A 25,824-nucleotide genomic window follows, 5' to 3' on the forward strand; every position below is an offset into this window, starting at 1 on the left:
GCAGGCCCTGCCTGAGGAAAGCACTGCAAGATCCTTCTTGAGGAAAGCCGTTATTTAGCTAAATAAAAATATACTATTAGAAATAGAACTTCAGGCTTTTGGGCTAGCGGTCTGGCACCTTTCTTTTTGCACAGTGTTGTATTTTGTTGTGGTGCTGGGTGATGTCATGGACTGCGGGACCTCGCACCGGTAGACATTTTCGCACAGCGAAGCAGTGCCACCCAACGGCTCCTCTGCAACACAGAGACCGTGCCTGCGTGCTCCAAAATAGGCACCTGGACACCTCTGGTCTGGGATTTATTGCCCCGAGGTGGGAATTAGCTGGTCACTGGCAGCTACTCCCAGTCCTGCTGAGCGATGCACAGAGGCTGAGCAGGGCCAGCGCCACAGAGGTGGAGGGAATAGTCTCTGTTTGGAAAGAGCTGAAGCTATTTGCAGCTCTGGTGGGGCTGTGGGGAATACTGGGTGGCTTGTTCTCCATTGCCCGTCTCTCCAGTGAGGAGATGCCAGGGTGGAAGGATGCTCTCCCAGGAGGTGGGACATGCATCCCAGCCCCCGCTCTGGGGTGGGCTCTGTCCTTAGCACGGGGGGTGCATCCCTCCGCAGCATGATCGGGGGGTGCTTTCAGTCAGGAGTCTTCTTCTGGTGACAGTACCCTCAACTTGCAAAAACCCACCCCTAGAAAATCTATTTCTCAGGATCGTCTCTGAATATTGGAGCCTAAATCTTAGTTTGGGCAGCAATTTTCATTACACTTAGTCTCGAAAGGCTGAGGCAGGATTTCTTTCTCAAAATGGTTCCCACGCATAGAGCAATGGATGAAAGAAAACCCAGAGCATTACCGCGTGCTGAATTGCAAAAGGATTTTTCTGAGGCACCAGTTTAACTGTTGTTCTCCTCTCCAGGGGCTCCTGAGCGAGCTGTGTCCCACTACAGGCAGGCCATCCACCTGAGCCCCGCTCACCACGTGGCCATGGTGAACCTGGGCAGGCTTCACCGCTCCCTGGGGCAGAACAAAGAGGCCGAAGCGTGGTACAAGCGGTAAGAATTTGGGATAGGAGACAGAGGTCTCCCTCCACGCCTGTACAGCTTGTCTCTGCTAAAGAGCCCCTGATATGTGAATCTGTCAGTGCATATTTGGCTTTTCCTCTCTTCCTTCTCCATCCATTTGAAATCAGATTCACCTTCGCTTATTTGGCTATTTTTCGGGAGTGCTTGGAGAGGCAGCATGGACTCAGGCAGAGTTGACTTCCCTGGACCATTCCCAGGCCCCTAGGATGGACACACTGCTGCTTTTGGCTGAGGGACGGTCTAACAATAAAGTTGGAGGTTTCTCGGTGGCATGAGGAGGTTGTTAGCACGGCTCCCACCCTGCTCGAAGCTCGTCTTTGAGTGCCGCACCAGTAACGGTCACAAGTGCCTCACAGTCCAGCACCAAAACCTTGGCACCATCAGGAACTCAAGCCCTTCCCAGCAATGTGCCCCCAGGCAGGCTCTGACTCCCAGTGTGCAGCAGGGTGGACCGGGGCGGGGGGGATTTGCCTCCATTTTGGCATCCAGATTTGTGCTCACACTCCCCAGGTTCTTCCACTATCAGCCATCCCCACCCCTGCTGCATGCTCGCATGCACCCTGGAGGTGGCCCTCTCCCCTTCTCAGGTGGCCAGGGGGATTGCTGCTGTGGGCACACTCATCTCTCTCTGGGACCTTAAATTTGTGCTCCCTGGGGTGGGTTGAGCCTGCCATGCAGAGTGCAGAGCTTCACTGCTCGATCCCAGCGCACGCCACACCTCGCTCTTCTGCTTTGATCGCCACACCACCTGGAAGCATCTCTTGTTCCCAAATTCCAGGGCACTGAAAGTATCCCGGAAGGCCGAAATCCTGTCCCCGCTGGGGGCTCTGTATTACAACACAGGGCGGTATGAAGAAGCGTTGCAGGTTTACAGAGAAGCGGCATCACTGCAGCCTTCGAACAAAGAGATCCGACTGGCGCTGGTGAGTGTGGGGCGAGCTCGGCCAGGGCAGGGCCACGAAAGTGGAGCACCAGCTACTGGGTGCAGCATCATGTATTAAGGAGGGTTGAGCTTTTAAAGATCATAACCCTTTATGATGTGGCTCCGTAGGCTCAGGTTTTAGCAATGATGGGGCGGACAAAGGAAGCCGAAAAGATGACGAACCATATACTCAATGAGGACGTGGAGTGTCTGGAGTGCTACCGCCTTCTGTCAGCCATCTACAGCAAGCAGGAGCACTATGCCAAGGTACTGTGGCCACGGGGTACCCTTGTCCCAAGGGTACACACACAGAGCTCAGGTTGAATTTTACATTCTGTCTCTCCAGAGACATGTCACATGCCTTAGCGCACATCCAGTAGATTTATTTTTTCACTAAAACCTTCTGTTTATCTAGGTACTGGGACTGAAGCTAAGCAGTGTGGTTTTCTTGCCACTTACTGCTCCTGCTGCTGTCAGTCCCGCTGCCCATCAGCCACAGGCATCTAAAAGACTCATTTCCACATGTGTTAACAGTGTGGGGCAAACAAGGGAAGGAGGAAGATGACTCTTATGCTGGGAGGCCCTAGTGGTGAGGAAAGCATGAGAAGTGGAAAGGTGCAGAATACAGTAACACAATGTCCTCTTGCTTTTTCACAGGCACTTGAAGCTATCGAAAAAGCTCTTCAGCTAAAACCAAAGGATCCAAAAGTCATATCAGAGCTCTTTTTCACTAAAGGAAACCAGCTAAGAGAACAGAATCTCCTTGACAAAGCTTTCGAGGTATGACTGCTCTAAGCCCTACTGATAGTTTTGTAGGTTAAAAGATAGAGTTAGCTCATTGCCTGTAATACTCCCTGTTGCATGCACCCTGGCTGTTCGCCTTGGGAGCTCAGCAGTTCACCAGTGGTACAGCTAAAGCTATGGGGCAGCTAACTTTGCCAGACTTAGTTGCAAGTTTTTTCCTCATTCCTGTGTGGAAATACAGCTCCCTGCACTGAGAGGTTAAGTACAGAGTCATGGGGGGACTATGGAGGAGCCTAGCCTTGTTGCACTGACCAGACCCTTGGTCCATCCAGCCCCTCTCACTGGCAATGGCCAGCTCCAGGTGGCTCAGCTGAAACCTGTGAGAGCCCACCATGTTGTTATATCTCACCTCATTACCTTATAGCTGAGAGATTGGCTTATCCTGTGGAGCAGGAGGCTTGATCGCTCAGAAATTACGTTAGCGTTAAATAATAGCACAGAAAATTGTTATTGGGACAGTTCTGAATACTCTCGATATCCCTAGAGATGTCTAATCCTGGTTTGAATCCCTTCCTGCTGTGACACCATAAAAACGGTGCTGTTTGACAGAGTCCAGAAGGTCCTTGTTGCTTCTTCTCCCATGCACAGTGGCAGAAGCAGCGGGGAGGGATAGCACTGCCCTCAGGTCCTTGCGAAACCTCCGTGCAGATGGCTGTACCGTAGTCTGCTGCCAGCTCCACATTAAAGCCTTGCAGATAAGGAGCGTTGCAGCCCACACATGGCTTGTGGGTGGCAGGCACCTGCCCGAGGAAATGACCCTGATGTGTAGGAGACCCCAGTGGTGCAGGGTGGCAAAGGAGAGGGTTGCAGGGCTTGGTGTGGCTCCTCGTGCGGTGCCATGGGCAGGGAAAACCTGCGAGATGAGCTCAGCGGTGAAGTGGTATGTTATGTCACCTCTGCTGTAAAGAAACTGAAATTCAGCTTGTGCATTGCATATGAGAAGAATTTGAAATTATATTTTAAAGGGATTCAGAGGGAGAGGAAACTTAGTTTCTCTTTCCCCTCCAGCGCTGCTTTTGTTTGAAGACTCAGACTCTTAACCTAAAAATGTTTCATATTTATGTAGAGCTATAAACGGGCTGTGGAGCTCAACCCAGACCAAGCGCAGGCCTGGATGAATATGGGAGGCATTGAGCACATCAAGGTATGACAATTTTGTTTTTCCTTAAGCTGTCAACTGCAGAGACTACTACTGAGGACAGAAAGATAAATTTGTTTCAGACTGCCAAGAGCTGCATGTTCGTGAACAGTGAGTGTCCCCAATGTATTTTATCCAAAAAGGAGGAAAGTCTGTCCACCCCAACTGGAATTTCCCAACCAGGTTGCTTGGGAATATGTATCCAGTAATGTAAATCCCATATTTGTAGGAGGACAGGCTGCAAGGAACAACTTGCCCATCTCTAAAGTTTTCCTGCTTCAATTGTTGACCTGCCTTAGAAAAATGTCACCGTGAGTCGACTTTTAAGATTCCTCTCTACCTAATTAATTTAATAAAGATATCTAATGCAGAATACTGGCACGAAATTATGGAAATAGACAGCCTGTCCTGTGTTTGCTTATCTTTTTGAATACTTTAGCATATCATTATGATTTGGGTCTTAAGGAGTCACATTGTGTGATATCCTCAAGCTATCCTATCGCTGAGTAAAATTAACTCTTCTGGTACAACATAACGGAATAATGTAAATCTACTTCTTGCCATGTGTGTTTGATCAAATTTAGGCTAACGGCACTTGGTGATCCATTTCATAATGAAGAAGTATTCCCATTACCTGACAATATCAAGTTTTATAAACTCTTTTTCCTTTGTATTACAGTCTTCACCATTCCCCAGGAATGAACTTTCTATGTCAGGGAATATGAATGAGATCTGTCACTCATTTTTTTTGTAGGGGAGCTACGTCACTGCCCGTGGCTACTATGAGAAAGCCTTACAGCTGGTTCCAAACAGCAAGTTGCTGAAGGAGAACCTGGCCAAACTGGATCGCTTGGAGAAACGGTTTCAGGAAGTCCAGGAAAAAGACCAAACATAGCATTCAGTCACCAGTGGAAAGAAACTCATGCCCCTTGGAGAAGAGTATGGTGGAAGCCTATTGCTGGAAGTGGTGCTGAAGGAACTTTGATAGGACTCAGAATTACGGAAGGCAAATTTTGAATGCATGCTTACGTCTGACCAAAGTTACAGGAGACACTCAGCTCCTGTGGGACATGCTGGAGAATGAACGAAAACCTTCCTTTAATCAAGATTTACGTTTAGGCTGAACCCATTTTAATCACACTGGGAGTGTGGGTGGGACACATACCTTCAATATCTTGGTTATCACTGGGGAAACCATGGAGACAAAGCACTCACCCATTGCAGCAGGGGTGAAGTAACACCTCCTGTTACTCAACACAGGCTCATCTCGTCCATGTAAAGTACCACTGATGGGCTTCATTGCAAGTGCTGCCAGGTCCTTCTGAGCCAGGAAAGATGGTCATAATGGTCACATAAAAAGGTTTCAGGGGGTTAATGCTGAGGAAATGGTGGCCACTTTTACAGCTTTAAATGTGACTTGGAAATTATTCTAAAGAAAGGGAAAACGGTATCTGAATATCACCCTAGAAGGATGATTCTACAAGTAGGACAAATGATCCTTTGAGGGAAAACCTCACTTGAATGTTTTACTCATAAGATGGTCATTTTGTAGTAATTCAGGTTCATTATGTCAGTATTGTCAAATATCATATGGCTTTACCCTTTGCCCTCTCCCTCCAGGCCAAATAATTATTACTCTGAAAAAAGTGGAAGCATCTAAAGGCAATGGGAAGCTTTGGAATTACTTGTCCTCCTGTCCAGTCCCCAGTAGAAAAAACCAAACAACAGATCTGATCAATAGAGGAGGTAAAGTAAAGCCACAGAGAGATTAGGGAAGATTTCCTAGCCTGGAAAGGTACCAAGGAGGCTTTTTTATGGGTGTGCAGGGACAAAGCCCGTTTATCATGGTGATAACACTGACAAAATACTTTGTCAAAGTGTTCTCACCCCGTCCCCCAAAAGATACAGAAAGTGACCTATAGCTGGTCAGTCATAAATCTATATTTTTAAATACTGAAGTGGGAAAACAAATTCTCTTCAGAATTGGGGCTTTTATTTTTGAGCTTTATTTATTTAACTTATAATAATCAAATAATTAATATATTTTCTCTGTTTCATACGAATTGGGCAGTAACCTTCACAGCTGGCCATATGGCTGGGCATTTTGACTTGTATTGTCTGAAGTTAGAAAAATGCACTACCACCAAGGCGTGCTTAAATAACTTCCCCTAATGATGTTTCTAAAGCAAATGGCTGCAGAGCCCATTGGACCATACCGTCACTGCAATAACAGCACTTCTGCTGCTTCCACCAGGGTTTGTACCAGTTCACAGGAGCGTTAGTGGGATTGTGCTTGGTGCCACTACCTTTGGGTTTGGACATCAGGGTAGGTCATCAGTTTGTTCCTCTTGCAGCAGGAAACTGCCGTAAAAGTTGTTATATTTGAGCTTGATTGTGGCCAGTCCCTGCAGAAGAGCAGCCCAGGGTTTGGCATTATTAGTAAAGGACAGTTCAGATTAGGTGTGCGATGCCTTGATACACATCTGTCAGGAAAAGCCCGTGTGGCAGGGACCCACGTGGTGCCCAGGTTTAGTTGGTGCTGGCCATGGCACCTCAGCAAGCTCCAAATTTGCTCAGTGTGATGGGACAGCCGTGTGCTGGTGGATCCGCTGGCTTCATTCAAAAAGCTCGGTGTCTAGCCGCTACTGGTGGTCAAATTACTGACAAATTATTAGCGTGACTCCAGCTGCATTTGGAGCTCAGAGGGAGTCCAGACTGGTGCAGATGTCTGCCCTGCCAGGGCTTCTGGACCTGCTACAGCCATGGCTGTGTGCCCACCGAGACGAGGCTGGACTTGGGAGATACTGGTCCCCACTTGCCAAGGAGACTGGCCAGTGCCTACAGCTGGGCAGAGGTGGGATGGAGAAACCAGCGGGGGGAGAAGGTGGTGACACACATTTCTGGGCTCTCTCCCTTCAAACCATCTTCCCAAGGGGAGCAGCTGGGACCAAAATAAGCAAGTCTTTTGCTGGTGAATTTTCCCTTCTCCCCCCAGCCCAAGCAGCCTACTTCGCTTTCCAGGGCCAAGGGCAGGTTTGAGGTCCTGGGGCTGGGTCAGCAACCCTTGTCTTTTCACACGATTTTTATGGCCATGGACTTGCTGATGTGACGTTTCTGCAGGTCCCCAGTGCAGGCGCTCCGCTGGATGCCATGCATGGAGTAGCTTTGCACAGACCTGGTGCTGCCAGGATGGCCGGGAGGAGATGGGGTCACACCAGCAGAGTCCCGTGGGATGGGGAAACCAAAGCTTAAATGGCCTCTGAGAGCAGTCGGTTCCCCACCATGCATTGCAAAGTTGTAGATGGTTCATTACTGGGGTGTTTAGAGGTACCTGGAGCATGAAGCTCTCTGCCTCTCCCCAGGGCGAGCCTGCCTTCGGGGCAGCTTTACCAAAGCCCCGTGTGCCCAGGCTGGCTGGCTGCCTGCGGTACCGCCGCGTGGCAGCGAGTTTGGGGGCTGGCAGAGCAGTGTTTGGTGCTGTGCAGCCCCCGACAGCGGCGCCGTGCAAAGCCCCCTGCGGAGGAGGCATCTGCAGAGTGCTCTGACAGCTAGCAGAAGGGTGGGGGATAGGGGTGGGGGGAGATACGTCTCATTTAAAAATGTGTATCAGCTATAAACTTCGTCTCATAAAGATATATTAAATAAATACAATATATTCTACAAGCCCCACAGCAGTGTGGCTTTAAATTGTGGCCAATGAAACATATTTTTTCAAATATAAAAGAAGTTGTATTTTTTATAGCAATGCTTTGTGAGGGGGATGACTTGGTTTTGTGTTTTTAACTTCAGCTTAAAGCTTAGTTTGTCTTTCCTGAGAGACCTGGTAGAAATGATTGTCTCATTCTTGTCCTAGAACCTGATCAAAGTCATCTTGACCTCCTAAAACCAGTGCATGTGTAAAAGTATAATATAGCTTTGGGTGCCCCCCTCCCAGGTCCTGGAGAAGGATTACCGTTTTTGCAACACTGTCTTACTTGCAGAATAACGTAGAAAGATGAGACCATCCTCCCGATGAGGGAGGCAGTTTGGTTGGAAGGCATGGCGTACGTTCATCCACTGGCCTGAATTAGGCAGGTAACATATCCACGGAGTTTAATCCCAGCTGAACCGGATTACGTTTATATGCCGAAAGGCCGACTCTCCGCATTTTGGAGCTGGGTTTATGATAGTTACAGAAAGAGGAGGGCTCAGTCACGAACCCTGCTTTCCTGAACCAGCACTTTATACCCCATCTATGCAGGATGATGGTCTGCAAACTGGCAGCGTATTTGGAGAACGATTCAGGCCATGAGCCACCAAAGCAGTTAAACTCTTGTAAAGTTTTGAGCTGACTCCCTGTCTCATTGGCATCCATGCTGAAACGCTGTGTTTGTTCAGGACATTAATCTTGTGAAAGGTTTATTGCAGGCAAAGAAGAACAATGGAGTATGATATGAAATGGGTTGCCTCCACCAAAATGGAATGCTATTGTGGAAGATAAATCGAGCGACTTACCTTGTGATAAACTGGATATTATCTTAATTAATCATAGGAAATCTCCTCTTCCTCTAGCATTGCACAGCTTCTAAAATAATGAGTTATAAATACCTTGTTTTCTGCCAACTCCAGTGCTCAGCATGGTTAGCAGAGATTACAAATTAATAAATGGCTGAAGCTCTACCTGGTGGGGGAGAGTTCACTCTCTCTGCAAGTTGCATTGGCTAAACCTCAGTGCTCACCAATATTAAAGGGGGGAATTAACGGAAAGCTGGTTAGACAGGACTCTCGTGTACTCACTGTGCATTTTAATCCTAAATGAAAAACATCATAATTGTGTTGCTTTTTCCTTTCCCCATGAATAATATTTTCAGCTGATGGATTTTGTTTTATTTTATTGCTTATTTAAAGTCCAGCATTCTTTGCTTCCATTCATTTTCCATCCCCTGGGATAAATGATGCAGAGGGGGGCATTTTCTCTCTCTCGTAGACTCTTTGGACTAGATTTTCCTACAAATGCGCAGGCAACTTGTTTTGGCCAAACAGTAAGTGAATGCAGCAGTGCAAATGGCCTTCATTCCAGAGATCTTGATGAGGACGGAGGTGTGTGTATGCATGCACATGGGTGGAAGAAGTCTAAGTCAAAAAAATCCAAAATAGCGAGCCTAACTTGCAGGAGAGGCTGGACAGCCCTAAAATTATCTAAAAACTATGAAAGCGTCTCAACAGTTATAGAAACCAGGCCAGATATGGTGTACAATACTCGGTGAAAGAAGGTAATTGTCATTCTAATTTTAATAATTAGGCAATTTAGAATATAGTTGTATGATCTTTTGCCCCACTTGTCCTCCAACTCGAAACAGTTGGTATATGCTTAAGTCTCCTCAATCTGTATGTGATTAAGTTGACCAAGTGCTCAATTTCTATCTTTCATATATGCAATTATGCACAATCCTTGGAAAAAATTAGTTCTTAGAGGGTTTTTTTTCCCCAACCTTCAGTCTCTTGCCGCAATTTCAAAATGCGTCATTTTGCTTTCATGCACATTTAAACCCAGCAGCAAAAAAAAAAAAAAAAGAAAAAGAAAAAAAAAGCGCTTGGCATTCGCTAGTGTTTCAATGTGGCAAAGTTGCTTCAGGTAATCTCGATAACTTTGTGCAAAAGTTCATTGCCATGTTTGTACTGACTTGCTGAAAAATTTTTCTTCTGGAAAATACCCCCAGTGGTATCCTCTGTAAAAGTTATGGCTTCTACAACTGTATTACTGTAGAAATCTCTGCCTGAAGTGGATGTCACGCTGCGTGTTCCTCTCATGCGGGAGTTGTTTGCATTGCCTGTTGTTCATATGGTTCTTATTTCTGTATCTATTTTTTTTTAAATCAGTTGTGCATATCTTAAAAACAAAACAAAACAAAACAAGAAAACAGCCCGTGGATTAGAAATCTTTTAAAAATAAATTCACACTTAGCAGCAGCTGGATGTATGTCAGTGGTACAGGAATTTGCAGTCTTTGCTTTTTTCACTGTGGGATTTATGGCTAGATTTCACATAAAGGAGTTATGCTCGAAGTCTTTGCAAAAGAAAATGTATGTAAATGTCTATTTTATATAAAAATTAAGAAAAGTAAGTGCCGTGTCTGGTTTTGTTCTCTTGGCTATGGGGTCAGTCTGTTCCTTAGGACCAACCACGAACAAGTTCTGGAGGTGGAAGGGCCGAAGTTTCTTACTCCACTTGACTTACATTTTACTGCCCAAAGGGTCCCAGTGATTGCTCACATAGGAGCAACTACGCAGCTCATGTCTGGCCATATGAAAATATTGGAGCAGGCATTTTTTGGAGCCTGAGCATGAGAAAGGATGAGGGCTGGTGCTTACACGGTCTTGATGATTGGACATGTTACACTGACACAAGCTCTTCGTGTTAGGCTTTATACATGTCGGGAATGTGTCAAACAAACTTAAGTCTTCAGAGTGCAAAGAGAAAAACAGAACAGAAATTAAAAAGAAACTAATTGTGTTCTAATTCCCTTCTTCCCGGCAGACATTCCCAGATGCTCCTGCGTGCTCCCAGGGCTCGGGTTCACTCGGGATCGTGATGGTGATAAACACCTCCATTGAAAATGGACCTGAAAGAGAACCGAAAGCCCTGAACACAAGCCATAGTGGGTTTTGCCATCTTGGTGTGTGCAAAACCCTCTGTAGCATGTAGGAGAATTGCATGCTCACTTTGAAGTCAGCCCGTACACCCTGAAGTTCTGGATCCCGACAGTGTAGGGTTTCTTAATGAAGCTTGCTCTTGCAGTATGTGGATAACGGCTCTCCCTGCAAAAAAGGTCAAATCATTTTCATCCTTATGGCAGCTACTTAAGGCTCTCCATAAGCCCCATGTATTGCTTCACAGGCAAGAAGCTGCTGGAGGTTTCAGACACCTTTCTTGGTGTCCTCTGGGAAGGAAGAAGAAACACCGCCGTGCCTTATAAAGGCACTGCCCCTCGCCGGCTTGGGCGAGGAGAGACCGCAGGTGAGGAACTTGGCTGGACTCGCCTTTGCCTGTGCTAACCCTCCTCTGCAAAAGCAATGAGATTTGTTTCAAACTGCAAGGGCTGAGGCAGCTCAGGGCTGGTGGCAATGGTGAGGGGGGACGTTAGATCCTGCCGCTGTCCCCGAGGGGAGCAGGCAGCAAACTACAAACAGGAGAGCCCAGGAAGCCAGCGGTCCCCAGCGAGACATGGCTGGAGAGCCTCCAAACCCACCTGAGTTGCAGCCCTGCAGCCTCACCTGCCAAAATTGATTGGCCCCTCTTCTCTGAAAGGGGCTTGTTAGCTGGGAGGAGGGTTGTTTTGCCTGTGTGCAGCAGATCCAGTGCTGGGTGCTTTCCCTGGGCCGTGGTGGGAGCAGGGCTCCTCTTGCTGCTGGTGCCCCTTCTTGCTCCATGTGGTGAGTCCTGTGTGGGGGCTGTGGGGAGATGTGCCCCAGTGTGGGGGCTACAGCAGTGAGCACTGGTGTTATCTGCTCTTTAAGGTACCAAACAAGCGAATGTAACCAGTCAGTTTTCACAAATCATGCCAGGGTTTGGTGTGCTTGCCCCTGGTGAGTGATTTTGGGCTGCCCTTGCTGTAGTTCTGCTGGGACTGGAAGCTTTTCTTGCCCTCTTCATCTAGGTGCTGCTCACCACAGCCGTCTCCTTGGCTGCGGTGGCAAGTGAGCTGTTCCCCATGCAGGCTGCTCAGCTGCAGCGTGGTCCCTTGGCTGTGCAAGAAAGAGAAATAGCTTGGTCCTGCTGAACTTGCTAACTGGTGACCCTGGGGCACTCGGGTCAGAAAAGCATCTGGGAGAGCAATGAATGGCAGCACGTGCTCAAATCCTTCGTGCACATCTTCCTGCAGTGGCTAATGTATTTATAGCTCCCTGTCTGGCCTGCTCCCACATCCGTGTAAAAATTTCTTTCCTAGGGATGCTTCTAGGTAAGAGAGGGAAATAAGCACAGGGCAGGCTGTAAAGGAGGTCAAGCTGGGCAGAAGAATGGTGATCTTCAGAGTGACTTGCTCCTGGTAATGAAACTAGTACTAAAAAGATCTGTCCAGGTGGGGCAAGAGATGGGATAACCAGCTAATTGCCATCCCTCCCACCCTGCTCAAATGTGATGCTGGTCCTTCTGCTGTTGCTAATGTTATTTCTCTCCCGACCTAAGGGAATGGTGTTTTCTCCATCATTTACCTCCCTGATAAAGTCTATTTATTTTCTACTTCACTAGTAGACTTGCTGCTATAGCAATAATCACCACAGTCTCTTGTTGGAAAAGCTAGTCAGCAGCAAGGGCTAGGGAGAGCTTGGTCCAGGTCAATGGCTTAGAAAATTGTGCCTGAGTTTTGTGACTGAGTTTTCTGCAGTAGTCAAATGCTTTGAGGCCAGAGAGTGCCCTGGGAATATGACAAAATGCTATTAAAAAAAGGAGAGAGAGAGACGCTGGGCTGTACGGAGCAGCAAGGAGCTCAGGAGCTCAGTTAGGAGTTGTGCAAGGATCCCTACAGCCTTGTGGGGTGAATCCCACTTGTTGCTGCTGAGGTCTTGGGGTGGTGGCTGTCCAGGTAGAGGAGAAAGATGTGGGCTCCTCAGTTCACTGGCACTCAGATAAGGTGGTGTGAGAGATTGGTGGGCTTTCTAATGCCTGTCACCCTGATGGGAAGGTTAAGCAAGTAGCATTGCCTTCAAGCCTACACAGAAGACACAGGACCCAAAGTCAGAGAGGGCTGGAGGGGTGGTGTTGTGATAGTTGGTAACATTTTGGATCCAGACGAAGTCTCCTGGTGACTCCAGTGAGTTATTCTAGGCTCTCACCAGGGCAAACACGGTGCGAGTACCTGCTAAATCAGGAGCATTATATTCCTCATGTTTGCTTGGCTGGGAACTGAACTCTTATCCCAGCCTTGGCCTGGGAGAGGCAGGGGACCCCTCCTATTGGCATAAGAAACACATTGGACAGGAGTGATTAACAGAGTGATTTTCAGCTGGTGCAGACACGGGGCCAGCTGAAGGGGGTGGAGGAGGAGCTGTTGTCCTCTTCTCAGCAAAGGAGCCAGAAGCCTGATGCTACCCCTCTCCCACAACCACCCAGCCCGGGCAAGCAGACCTCCAGTATGAGAAGCTGCAGTCGGTTCCTTTTCTTTGTGTCCCAAGTATTTGAGATTGCTCCTCCTGTGTGATCTTTGCTGTGATGATCATGTTCTGGAGCTGGCCCAGGGGAGCAGCACACCCTTTCCTCCTCCACCCAGCGTGGGGTCCGGCAGGCCTGTCGGTGTGTGCATCGCTCCCTGCTGGGCGAGGACTGGTGGGGTTTTTCCCTAGAAAACGTAAATGGGATTGCTATGAATTTATCTCAAACTGCACGGTTCAATGAAGCATCTAAAACTTAATCAGACCCAGCCATCCCTAAGTCAAACTTCCCCATGCTCATTGTCCACATTTCTAAGGCACAATCAGTGCCAAAAGCGATGTGAGAAAGCTCTGTCTCCTTGCAATGTGGTTCAGACGAAAGCCAAGACCGTGTGCTGGGCCAGCTCAGTTCAGAGACAAGATCTTTCGTGATGACTTTACTTGCTCAGGTTAAGTGCCGCAGGGCACTTAGATATGGAAGCTTTGAAATAATAAACTTTGAATAAAGTCAGGAGGCATCATTATAACCTATAGCACTTGTTACTTAATTTTGTAAGTCCCAGTTGCATTTCATTAGGAATAGTTAGGCTACTGGATGAAAACTAAATTTGCTTTTTTTATGACTGCGCACACACATCATGAAAATACCTCACAAGAGACCTCAGCTTTGCACACATCAGCTTCTTATCAAGAAATGCAATTTCCATGTGGTTTTCATTTATCTCCATATAACTGCCTTCAGCTTGGAGCTCAGGCTGGAGTCAGGAAAGCTGGGACACCTGGGACTCGTCTCATTAATTCCCTACCTGCCAGAAGAGCATGGGGTGATGCATTTGAGCATGTGGGGGGTTGTTTCACTGCAAAACACTCTTGTTTCTGTCCTCTATGTAGGCCTGAAGTGTGGACTTCATCCCATTGACCTGAAGAGCCCAAAGGATGCTCTGCTGCTGGGATTCTTCTCTCAAATTGTTGGAGGGAGAGAGTCGGTGCCTGGAGGGCAGCCCTGGCAGGTCTGTGTTGCAGTGCGCTGCCTTCCTCCCGGGGAAGGGGGAGAAGAGGCAGCAGCAAAATCCCTTTCATCCTCAAGTCATTGAACGCTGCTCACTCAGGAGTGGAAGCTGGTCTAAAAGTCTCTCTTGCCCAGCTTCCCAGGCTGACCTGCCTGGGAGGGTCCGGAGGGAATGAGCTGATCTAATGGTTAAGACAAGATCTCTGGCTGGTGTGAGCTAATGCAGCTGCAGAGCTTTTGTGGCACGCACCAGCTGAGGATTTCCTTGCAGGGAGGTTGCAGAGGTGGGAAGGGAGGATGCCTCCCTGGTCCCCTGCTGCAGAGGAGTTACCTTGCCTAGTGGCTTGTGTTCACATAAGGAAAAGCACTGAGCAGTGATTGTGGGATGATGCCTTATGAGTAACTGAGCAGGGCACGGCTCTATTTAGAAAAGTACTACTTGTTTGCGTGTTGCCAGAGCAAATGCTGGCACCTGTGGCAAAACAGTATTTGCTACCTTCCCCACCCCACCCCCCACCCAAACTCAGCCCCTGCACATGCAGCAGCTTGAAAATGTATGTAGGTAATGTAGGTAGTAGTGTGAAGTGCAGGAAGGCACAGGAGGGGGTGGTGTAGGGAGAGGGTAGGGTGCTGGGGTCAGGGCGATGGATCCTCTGGACCCCTGGCTAGCATCAAGCCCTGGGGAAGCTCTTGCAGCAGAAAGAGGAGTGAGATGTCTGTCTGGTCCCCTCTGTTTCAGGATGCTCCAGGGTCTCATTCCTTTCATGCACCACTGGAGCTGAAGGTGGCTGCCAAGGGTCAGCCACGGCTTGCAAATGACTGCCCTGGGCTCCAGGCAGCTGGGCGTCCCACACGCTAATACTGGGAGGAGAAAGTTGTTTTCTGGGCTGGGCTGATCTTTTTTATTTCACATTTTGGGAGGAGTCACCTCATCTCAAAACGTAACTGACCCTTTCTTTGAAGGTGTCCCTCAAACTGGGCCATTTCCATTTCTGCGGTGGCAGTCTGGTCTGAGAAGACGTGGTTATTACCGCTGCTCACTGCGTGGTCAACCTGGAGCAGTAAGTCAGCCTCACCTCCTCACTTGCTCTTGAACCTCTTGCAGCAAAAGCTCCCCTTAGGACACGGGGAGCTCCTGGGCCCGGGTGTGTGGTCCCCAGTTAGGGAGGGAAATGGCCCCGCTGGGGCGGAGTGGGGCCAGTGCTCTGCCACAGTCAGATCTGTGGGATGTGTCACTCCAGAGCCATGGGTCCTCCAGCAACTCGTGCACTCCCCAGCACCCTGCTTGCTCCTGTTGGGTCTCTGGGCGTTTTTCCCCAAAGCCTGGGCAGAGGGCTCCCCCGCTCAGGGAGTCTGCAAATCAAATGCATATGTCCCGTTCAGCGCTCAGGAGCTCCGTGAGGTGTGGGCAGCCCTGGGGCAGAGATCAGGGTTTGGAAATCTCCATGCTACCAGGGTTCTTCTAAATGTCTAAATCACTAATTTTAAAAGGCTTTGTCTTTAAAAGACCCTCCTCGCGTAAGCAAGCATCCAGGGAAGCATTTCTGAGGCAGAAGGAGAAGCACTGCAGCTTCCTGGTAAAAGCAGCCCTGGCAGCTGTCCTGTTACTCCTAGCAGTCACACCGGCTTCTGTACTTTTAATGCAAGACCAGTTTCCCAGGCCATGCTAAAGACGTCTTAATGGGCAGGGACAATGATATAAGTGGCCCCTTTGCCAGCCGTTTTATAATCCATTATAATGTAATTGCAGACCAGTCAGCTTCACGTCTTTTTCTTGCTCAAATTGAGCATCATTTTTGAGGACTGATGTTGAATAATGAGAAAGTTGCTATGGTATAAAAATCTCAATGTGCAAGATTAACCTTGATAATGAGGCACCTCCTTGTTTCTCTATTCTGTGCAAAACTAGCCAGTGCTTTTACTCTCCCCTGTCACGCTGCCAATGCTGTTCCTGTGTTCCCATTACTGCAGCGTTTGCATTGCCGGGCAATCCCAGTGTCAGACATTGCTAGGAAGAATGGGAACTTTCCAGTTCCAGTAAACAGCCTCCTGGCATTAAAGCTGAGCTGTGCCATTAGTGGGTCTGTTACTCATGGCTGGAAGTGATTAGAAAACGAGAGGAAGGGTTTCCCTGAGAGCGTGTGTGGGAAATCTGAATTCACCAGACAGCATTGAAGCAAAGACTCAGGGTGAACCCCCCATACCTTGATTCAAAATGCTTGGGGCCACACTTGAGGGCAGGCAGCTGTAGTAGTGTGTGCCTGCCGGCCCCCTCAAACCAGGCTGCCCAGGCTTGCCACCTCCGAGGGCTGCACAGGTGAAATAGCCTGGTGGTAATTCACAGCAGTCAGGCTTTCATGAAGGGCTGCAATCCCATGGAGGTTAGAGAAGAGATTGAGGGCAGGGGTTTAAAAAAAAAAAAATAAAAATCTATAGTACTACCAGAAATCAGTGATAAATAGGCTTCAAAGCTCTTGTCCAAGAAACCCCAGTGTTCAGACTCTCAAGTGAACATAGTCTGGAGAGAGTCTATAAAACTACCAGAAATCAGTGATAAATAGGCTTCAGAGCTCTTGTCTGAACACTGGGGTTTCTTGGACTCTCAAGTGAACATAGTCTGGAGAGAAAAGGCAGTTGCTTCAGGTCTGGGTTTTGTCCTGTTCCGGTAATAGTTCAGGCAGACCTTTAATCAGCCTAATTGCAAAGATCTCGAGACGAGCTCGCTGCTGTGTTGTGCCCTGTGCTGTGAGAGTTGGTAATGGGAAACGCTGACAGCCGAAACGCAGAGGAGTTGTGTGGCTCCTGTGGGCGTCTCTCGCGGTGCTCGGTAGCCCGCGGATCAATGAACCCAGTTCACGTCTCCCATTGAGTGCAAAACCGTCCCACCCTGCTCCCCAGAGCACTTGCAGGGTCCCTGGAGGAGGGTAAACTCCTTTGCTAAAGATCTGGTTTGCAAAAGATGGGATCTACGGCCCATCTATTTATCGGGTAACTCTGCTCTGATAGTGTAGCTATCTACCTAATTGCTAAAAGAAATACTGAATGGTGTTTTGACTCTGCTGGAGCTGATTGCTCTAAGTTTAACTGTGACGTTATATTGCATATAAAATATGCAGAAAAACCATAATGGGCATACACTTGTCTAGTGTTAATTTAAACTACATGTAGCTGCCTAAAATCATCATAAAGCTCTCAGATATAGGCCTCTGCTCATCTCCTAAGTGCACTGATAACAAAATTAGAAAGGATGATTTATGGGGTCAAAAATGACTTGGCAATCAGTTCCCATTGCTTTTAAGGCTTCTCATGTGCCTTTTAGGATCCCAGAGTGCAGGTAACAAGGCTGAGCTTGATGTTTCAAGGCCAAAAATGGCACAGGGGTTCTATGAGTCCCAAGGTGAAAGATAAACTGTCCTTTTCCCTGATGGGGAAACCCGAGCTGGCTGCGATGAAATCTGCTGGCACCTCCCCTGGCCTCCTGGCAGCTCTGTGCTGCCCAGGTATGAACAGTGGCTTGATGGATAGCAGGTTGTCGTGGTTTAAACCCAGTCGGCAATTAAGCACTCACCCTCTGTCCCCTCCCACACTCCGGTGGGATGGGGGAGAGAATTGGGGGAAAAAAAAAATATGTAAAATTAGTAGGTTGAGATAAAGACAGTTTAATAGGACAGCAGAGGAAGAGAAAATAATAATGATAAAAGAATGTACAAAACAAGTGATGCACAATGCAATCGCTGACCACCCACTGACCGATGCCCAGCCTGTCCCTGGGCAGCGATTGCTGCCCCCCAGCCAACTCCCCCCAGGTTATATACTGAGTGTGACGTCCTATGGTATGGAATAGCCCTTTGGCCAGTGTGGGTCAGCTGTCCTGGCTGTGCCCCCTCCCAGCTTCTTGTGTGCCCGGCAGAGCATGGGAAGCTGAAAAGTCCTTGATTTAGTATAGGCACTGCTCAGCAACAACTAAAACATCAGTCTGTTATCTCTGTCTCTAATTAACTCTATCCCAGCCGAAACCAGGACACCGATGAAACAAGAAATCTATACATCCATTTAAAAGTAAGTCCAGCTCTTCCCAGCTGGAGGTCAGGGAATCCTCTGTGTTGCTGCTAATGTGAAATCAGCCTGGCTGAAAGTCCTGTTACCGAAGGCCAGCCCCAGTTCGCAGGGCAGGAGCACATTGTGGGGTTGCAGACTCAGTGTCAGGGTTTGCTTTGTGGCAGCAGCCCCTTCCTTCATCACCCTGGCACTGATTTTTTTTTTTTTTTCCCCACCAGGAAGCTCCTGAAGAGCCTGGTGGTGACAGTGGGGGAGCGTCACCTCCAGTGGGCAGACAGGCAGGAGCGGAGCATCCCTGTCTCGCGTGTCATCATCCACCCCACGTTCAACCAGCTGCACTACATGGATTGCAACGTGGTCCTGCTGCACCTGCAGCACCCGCCCCAGTACGGTAAGTGGGAGCCCAAGGGGATGAGCTGCTGCTGCGGGAGGGTGCTTTACGCAGGCAAAGTCCTCATCTGATGTGCTGGTCCAGAAAAAACACCCCTCTTCCTTCCCTTCCCACGCTCTCAATGCTAGAGAAATGTCCCCTCAGTTATGTCTTTAATTCTTGTCAAAGTAACACAATTGGGTTAATTCTTGGCCTAGGCTTTGATTAATTGTCCCAGAAGTTCATCCCTTGGTCAGGGGCTGTGCTCTGGATATGCCCATGGTTTTTTGTGCACCAGATTCCTGTGTGCCTTTGCGTTCCCCTCGTACAATCTGTACCAGCACGGTTTCCTTCTGCCCCGTTGTGCTAACACTAGCTCTCGGCTAGCTGCTGGAAAGCCATCAGCTTCCTCTTGGCCATAGCCCTGGGCTATTAGCTAGCAGTGGGCTGCAAGGGTCCTGCCCACTGAGAAGCAGGCTGGATTAAAACTTGCTCACTCCAAGTACTTCTGCAGGCAAAGGCAAAGCCTCTGGAGGTAATTTTAGGGTGTCGGAGTTAGGGAAGTGGCACAAGTCTCTAACTTCCGAGGCTTTTCAAAGGCAATTCCCCGAGTTATACGGAGCTACCATGGGTTACAGCCTACTGGCCATGACTGCCTGTGACCATCAGATGGCAGATCAGCAAACATAAAATAACCTTCTGTCACTGTCATGTCTCAAATCACTGGCTCAGAGAGTGATAGCCTTACGGTTTGCCCATAATGGCAGGAATAAGGGAAATAAGACCCAAGAAATGTTCATTTCAGGGCTTAGGCAACCTGGCGGGCAGCATGAGGAAAGCTGCTTGAGGGCTGCCTGTGTGCCTGTGCTCTGTGGCTAAACAGGTACGTCTCTAGGCATGAAGTGGGCTTGACAGCATCTGAGCGTATGGACAGCCCTTGAGAAAGCTACAGGGCTCCCTGCTTAGCCCTTGGGAAGGCTGGGCACTGCCAATGCCCCGACAAGGCAGCCAAGGAGAACTGTGGTCCATTTTTCTCCCAATATCAAGAAAAAACTAACCAGTAAGAGTCTGGATTGAACTGAACTGAGTTTTTAATGTCCTGCATAACTCCTCTGATCTGATCAGCACTGGTCTTTGGGGAGAATGGTGTGAAGAGTTTCCCAAGCACTGTCCAGTTCCCATGCTGCGTGAGACTGATACAGAGGCAACTTGCTTTCCTTTCCTGGTCCCCGCCATGCTGTTCCCCCTCTTCTTTTGTCTACTTCCCAAGTATCCTTCTGCTTAAGTTAACATTCAAAGCTAGCTAACAATCTTCCTGATCTCTCTCTCTGAATTTGCCTCATGTATAAATTCAATTCCATGTGACTAACTTCAGTTTGTATTCCCATTTTATAGATTCCCACATGTGACTGTGGTATTTTGGGAAGGGGAGCAATGAAACAGTGGGACTTGAAGGATACTGTTTGTACCTGTAAATCAGACATGCTCCTGGAAGCACGGGGTTCATGTGCTCATTTGTGCTCTGCAGGGGATGAGGTTCAGCCCATCTGCCTTCCCCACAAGGATGAAGACTTCCAGGCTGGGACACTGTGTGTGGCTAGTGGCTGGGGCAAGGTGTCTGAGGGTGAGTCAAATGGCAGGGTCTTCTGGTCACAGTTGCATGAATAAAGGGTAATGGATAAGGGAAAGGAGCCGCTTCCTTTGAGAAATAGAAATGCAGGAGAAGGTGACTCCCGCCAGATGGAAAATTCAAGTACCCCTTTGCTCATCAGGTCTCCTCTGCTTGTCAGGGGACCAGCCCCTGTAGGGATGTGCAGATCAGCATTTTCCTGCAGCGTGGGACCTTGGAGCACATTAGGGAAGGTTGCACTTTGCAGTGCTGCTGTACATATTCATGTGTGCGTATCGGAGCCTCTCACAAGCAGAGCTGTCCTTACAAGGTGTTTGTTACAAAAGTGGGAATAGTTCCCTTGTACTTAAAAATGTATACTTTTATACTCTCTTCTCTAGATATCAGAAAACTGTTCCCTCATAGGAGGTGCACTTGCTTGAGTTTTGGTAGATTTTAAAGGAGATGGGAATGTCTGTAAATGTTGCTTTTTATTTTTACAACCCCAGTGGTTTGGGGCTCACCCACAGCAGAGGAAACAGAGGAGACTTGCCTGTCTCCCACTCCCCAGCAGCCCTCCCAGGAGGGAGCACGCTGTCTCCCAGCCCGGGCTGGTGTCTCGCACTAGCAGCTTGCTGGGGGCTTCATCCTGGCCCCTGAACGTCTCCAGCCCTGTAGCAGGGTGCTTGGGAGAAGAAAGCAACGTCCATTGTCCAACCAGCAGAGGAATGACCTGCTCTAACCCTGTTTTGAGGCACTTCTCCCTGCACTGGCTGGGGGCAAACCAATGCGTTACCTGCCTAGCTGGGTGCCCGTGCTTGGTGATCCCAAACTGCCTCAAAACCAGGCAGGCAAATGGTGTGGGATCCCCCAGCAGCTCATGCCGGGGTGTTGGGGAAGGGGTGGATGTGGCTCCCAGGAGACGGGGCTGTTGGCTATCATTTGGCCAGAGGGGCAAGCTGTCTTGCAGATGCTGGACGTGGCCTGGTTGTTCCCACAGCGGCCGGGGCGCTGGCTCCTGTCCTGCAGGAGGTGGAGCTGCCCCTCATTGACAGCCAGCGTGCTGCTGAGGAGCACGAACCAGCCGCTGGTGCGGGGCTCCGCGCTGTGCACTGGCTTTCCCGATGGCGGGAGGGCCGCCTGCAAGGTACCAGCTCGTCCGCCCTGGCTCCCGCTGGGCAGCAGGCTTGTTCTGTCCACCCGCAGACCTTCTCCTCTCCTGGGGAGAAAGGGAAGCGGCAGCACTGACAGCGCTGTCGGCACTTTGCTGAGCAAGGACTTTACGAGGAGCTTCAGAATAATGAAGGCAAGAGGAGTCCTTTGTGGGTGGGAGTATGGATGTGGGCAGGAGGCTGAAGCATGATTGCCCCCTTGCCTAGACCTGCCCTGGGCATTGCTGACACCAGGACCTCCATCTCTGCACGCTAGTGCCACCACCTCTGCTGAAACCAGGGGGAACCTTCAGTGGTGGGACTTCAGGCAAGGGGCAAGGGAGTCTGGCATGGGCAACGCTACCAGGAGGTCGGAAAGACGGCAGTTCCCACCCTGCCCTCAATGTCCCCACACTCAAGCCTTCTGATACCTCGGGTTCACTCAGCCAGCCTCACTGGGCGATGGGCTGCAATAGAGGCGTTTGCTCAGTGCCAAACCCTCCTGTGCTGGTCCTAACAGTGCAAGTGCCAGTCTTGCCCTGCCCTAGGGAAGGCTGCTGACCAGGCTGTCACTAGTCCCCTTGGGCTGTACTTGCATGAATGTTTTTTTAACCAAACAGTAGCTTGGGAAGCTTCCTCCCCTCTGTCATACCTTGTGTGAACATTTTCAAAGCAGTGCTGCAGCTGATGTTAGCGAAATGGCTTTCATTTTTACATTTTTCATGGAAAAAAAGGGGTTGTGTACGGGGAAGGGCAGGGTGCCAAACTGCAAGTCAGATCAGGGGAGTGAAACAACAGAGCTTAGATTGGTGCGCTTTAGATTAAACAAGCACAGCTGAATGAGCAGGGACAGTGCCAGGCCCCCGTGACTGGGGAGAAGCAAGCAAGGTTGTGTCGGCTTCTGCAGTGAAGCTGGTCTGTCATGCAACGCCGTCAAAGGTCGGTGCTGCTGGCACAGGAGCAAATGGCACCTTTCCTCCCTGATGGGCTGCAGACAGGGTGACTCTGGAGGCCCCTGCATGTCTGAGGACTGGGGCACCTGGACTCTGACCGGTGTCCTGTCCTGGGGGGTCAGTTGTGCCGGAGGATGGGATACCCTCAAGGGAAGCACCACGGCCTGGGGCTCACCAGGCATCTTCTCCCGGGTGGCTGCGTTCGCGGACTTCGTTGCCCAGCACGTGGCACCAGGTAGGTATGAGTACTGGGAGGTTTTTTCCTCTCCTGTCTCTGTTCAGCACTGTAGGCACCCAAATTGCCCTGCTATTGCTGCCTCCCTCCCCTCCACCCACAGCAGTTCTGCTTAATTTCCAGCTGCTGCATCAGCAGCAAGGTATATCATCTTTTAATTTGGGAAGGCAAAACCAAATCTCCAAACACATAAGCCCCCCTTCAGAAACCCTGTTATAATAGCAGGTCTGACCCCCGCATCCTCTGAAGGAAAAGCAGATGGCTACTCAAGCTGCCCTCTTTCTGGCTGAACGCAGCCCTTCCAGCTCGGGGAGGTGTCCCTTGAGCGCTGCATACCAGCCCTGCTCTAATAAAAACCTGCTTTGAGTGCTTGCCAGCTCGAGATGTGAACTGCTGTTGTGCTCCTGAAACGGCACGCCGCATTGATTGGGGGTTATCTCCTCATCAAAGACAACTTTGAATGCGTAAGGGAAGAGGGGCACTGTATTCCGTGCCGCAGTTTTAGTGGCTTATCAGAAGTGCCTTTTATAGCTAGGCACAGGTCTAGTGACTCCCCGCCGGCCACTTGTACGTTTCTGTACAGGTGATTACAGGGCTAACACAAGTTATTAAAGAGACGGTGTTATTTCTGTCATAGCCATCAAAGTTGAGGTGTTGGTATTAACTGATACCCAACCTATTATGGCTTTGCTAGGGATCCTTAATGATTATGCTTTCAAAGGGGGACTGTCTGCAGCTAAGAAGGTGCCTCTTAATTGGGAGCAGTAACTGCAAGGAGCAGAAGCCACGTGGCTACAAAGCGGGTGCGTTACCCTTTGCAAAGCAGAGCTATCGGGATTCACACAGACCAGATGCCCATAGAAGATGAAGGGAAGGCCAACATCAAAGTGGTGCTTCATTAAAAATGAACTTGGAGTAGCCACGTCAGCTCTTAGCAGGCTGAATGAATGCGAGCCCGCTGTGTGGGTGGGACAAATCCTGAAAGTTTGGAGATTTTTAAGTAGGACTTTGGGAAAGAAATCATGTGCTCTCATCTGAGGCTTCTCTCAGCTGCATGTCAAGCACTTTGTGTTTGAAACAACTGCGGTGCCGTAGCCTGTGCCTTGACTGATAGTGCCTATACTGCAGTACCCCATACAACCCTTTTTTCTCCCTAGCTGCTGTGCCAAGCCCTCTCCCTGTGCCAGCGGAGTGCAGTTCCCAAGGCGTCCCATTCTTTGGAGAAAGCAGCCGCATTCAGTACCCCCAGGCTTTGGAGGACAATTACCCTGATGACGGTAACTGTAGTTTGGCTGTAGTAGCCAAACACTGAATTTTCCTTGGGGCACCCACCAAAGTGTTTCCCAGGGCTCGGGAGCCCTGACCTCCACTGACCTGGGCACCACTCTCGGCAGTGGCTGGGTGACCGCGGCTGTGTGTTCCCAGCAATGCAAATCCCCAGCTACGCTTGCTGGGCAGGATAATGCTGCAGGGGAAGGCAGGAAGACACAAAGTCTATTTGTAATACAGATTCTCTACGAGCCACGGTCACGAAATGGCTGTGGCTGGCTGGAGATCTGTTGTACCCTTTATCCTTTGGTCTGCCTGTATCGATGTCAGCTCACACAAAGAAGCTTTCAGCTCCTGCAGGAGGCAGGGGAATGAGATAGACTGGGCTGGCGGTGTGTCAGTCGCACAGCGCAAAGCTGTAAGGAAGTGTCAGTCCCCACCTAGTGCTGAGCAAATTCACAGCAGTCCTCTGCTATTGGCAACTCTCTTCCCAGATGGCTTATGCCAAGGGGGAAGACGATAAAATTTACCAGGTGGAGCTGGTGACATCAGTTGTCAGCTTCTGGTGTGTGCTTGCAGGAAAGCAGTCGCTGGAGACTCCCAGCCCACGGTGGGGCTGACAAGGGCTGAGCTCAGCCATGCAGATACATGCCTTTACTATTGCTTGCTTCTGGCCTGTGCACCTGGAATATAACAGTGCCAGAGGACAAAATCTTCTTGATATACTTCACCAAATTAGATGTAGACTACCAAGTTGGATGTGTATGTGACTATGTGTCCCTCTATTTGAACGGAAGAGAGCTGATCAGTAAGTCTGGGTGCCTTGGAGCAAGGGTTACTGGGTGTAATTTCTTGTCATTCATTGTCATGAAGAACAGCAAATCTATCTAGCTTTCGAGAAGCCTTTTGTATTTTGCACTATGAATCTAAAGAGCTAGAGGCAACACCTAAACGGAGCAGGGCAGGTGGGACTGAGGGACATGTTCATGTTTGTGCTGGCATCTAGTGCAGTGTGGTGGGTGTCTCAAAAATGTCTTTCAGCTGTACGTAATTCTGTGCCCCCTCTGCCTTGTCACCAATAGACCTGTTTTACTCTTACGGACCCTGGGTATCAGAATAAACTGAGTGCTTAGCCTTGCTTAGCTGGTGCATGTCCAGATGAGTTTCCAATGTGTTAGCAGAGCCAGCAAGTGTCACGTGCGTTGGAGATGCAGCTCAAAGGCTGGCTCTTCCTTGGCTCAAAATTGGTGCAACAAGCATGGACATTACTGGGTAACTGTACAGGTGAGACTAAAAGAAACATGTTGTCCCTCTGTAAGGTGCACTCAATACTGAACCAATAGAGGATAAATATTTCCTGCAAATACTGGCTGCCTCTCCACTCTAACTTAGTACTAATGGCGATGCGTTGATAATAACGTTAATCCTTAGTCCATGCAATTCCTCCTTTAGGAATATTTGGTTGTTCATATGGTTCTTTTGGATGAAGTCCCACGTCCTCAATTTTTCTCTATCGCCTCTAAATATTTTATAGGTAATGAATGCCAAATAGTCTCTCCATTCAATGTAAGAAGAGCCCTCCCCGATGGCATCTAGCCTAACGAACCACTGCGAGATTTGCCTGAATAAATGTATGTTCAGCCCACCCTTACCACCAACTCCTTGTCTCCCTCGGGTAAATCCTGCGGGAATGTGTTCCCTGCCCCTCTGCTGGCACAGTCGGACCAGACCACCATTATAATTGTTTCTGATGGGAGCAACACTGGCCGTGGCTTTGAGCTCACCTTCATGGCCGTCCATAAGGACTCTGAAGCAGCTGACGTCACCTATGCTGTAGAAACCCCTTTCCCCTCCTTCCTGACCCCCTTAAAATAACAACTATCCTTAGTGTGCCCGGGTTCCTTAAAAATCAAGTTGTTGATTTGAGTTTATTAAAAGTACCGTATAATCCCATCTGTTAAATTGTCTCCTTTCTCATCTGCGTATTGCAGGTTTGGGCTGTGCGAGTGTCGCAATGTTCATAGAAGAGGGGAAGATTGATACTGCTAATTACCCTGGCTTGTATCCCAGGAACACAAAGTGCCACTGGCTCATTGAGGCTCCAGC

At 49.2% G+C, this 25,824-nt stretch overlaps 1 protein-coding gene across 1 annotated transcript in view; it reads left to right on the plus strand.

Moving 5' to 3' along the window:
* The window catches only part of TMTC1 (transmembrane O-mannosyltransferase targeting cadherins 1), a 147,356-nt gene extending 137,327 nt beyond the window's left edge, over positions 1-10,029 (plus strand). Inside the window, exons 15-20 of the mRNA XM_075504034.1 lie at positions 906-1,041; positions 1,850-1,994; positions 2,123-2,260; positions 2,651-2,773; positions 3,864-3,941; positions 4,690-10,029. Coding sequence (XP_075360149.1) covers positions 906-1,041; positions 1,850-1,994; positions 2,123-2,260; positions 2,651-2,773; positions 3,864-3,941; positions 4,690-4,830 — 761 coding nt within the window. The 3' untranslated portion in view covers positions 4,831-10,029. The remainder of the gene's footprint in view (positions 1-905; positions 1,042-1,849; positions 1,995-2,122; positions 2,261-2,650; positions 2,774-3,863; positions 3,942-4,689) is intronic.
* The last annotated feature ends 15,795 nt before the right edge of the window (positions 10,030-25,824 follow it).

Source organism: Mycteria americana, chromosome 1 (assembly GCF_035582795.1).
Source record: "Mycteria americana isolate JAX WOST 10 ecotype Jacksonville Zoo and Gardens chromosome 1, USCA_MyAme_1.0, whole genome shotgun sequence".
In the NCBI taxonomy this organism is placed as follows: domain Eukaryota; kingdom Metazoa; phylum Chordata; class Aves; order Ciconiiformes; family Ciconiidae; genus Mycteria; species Mycteria americana.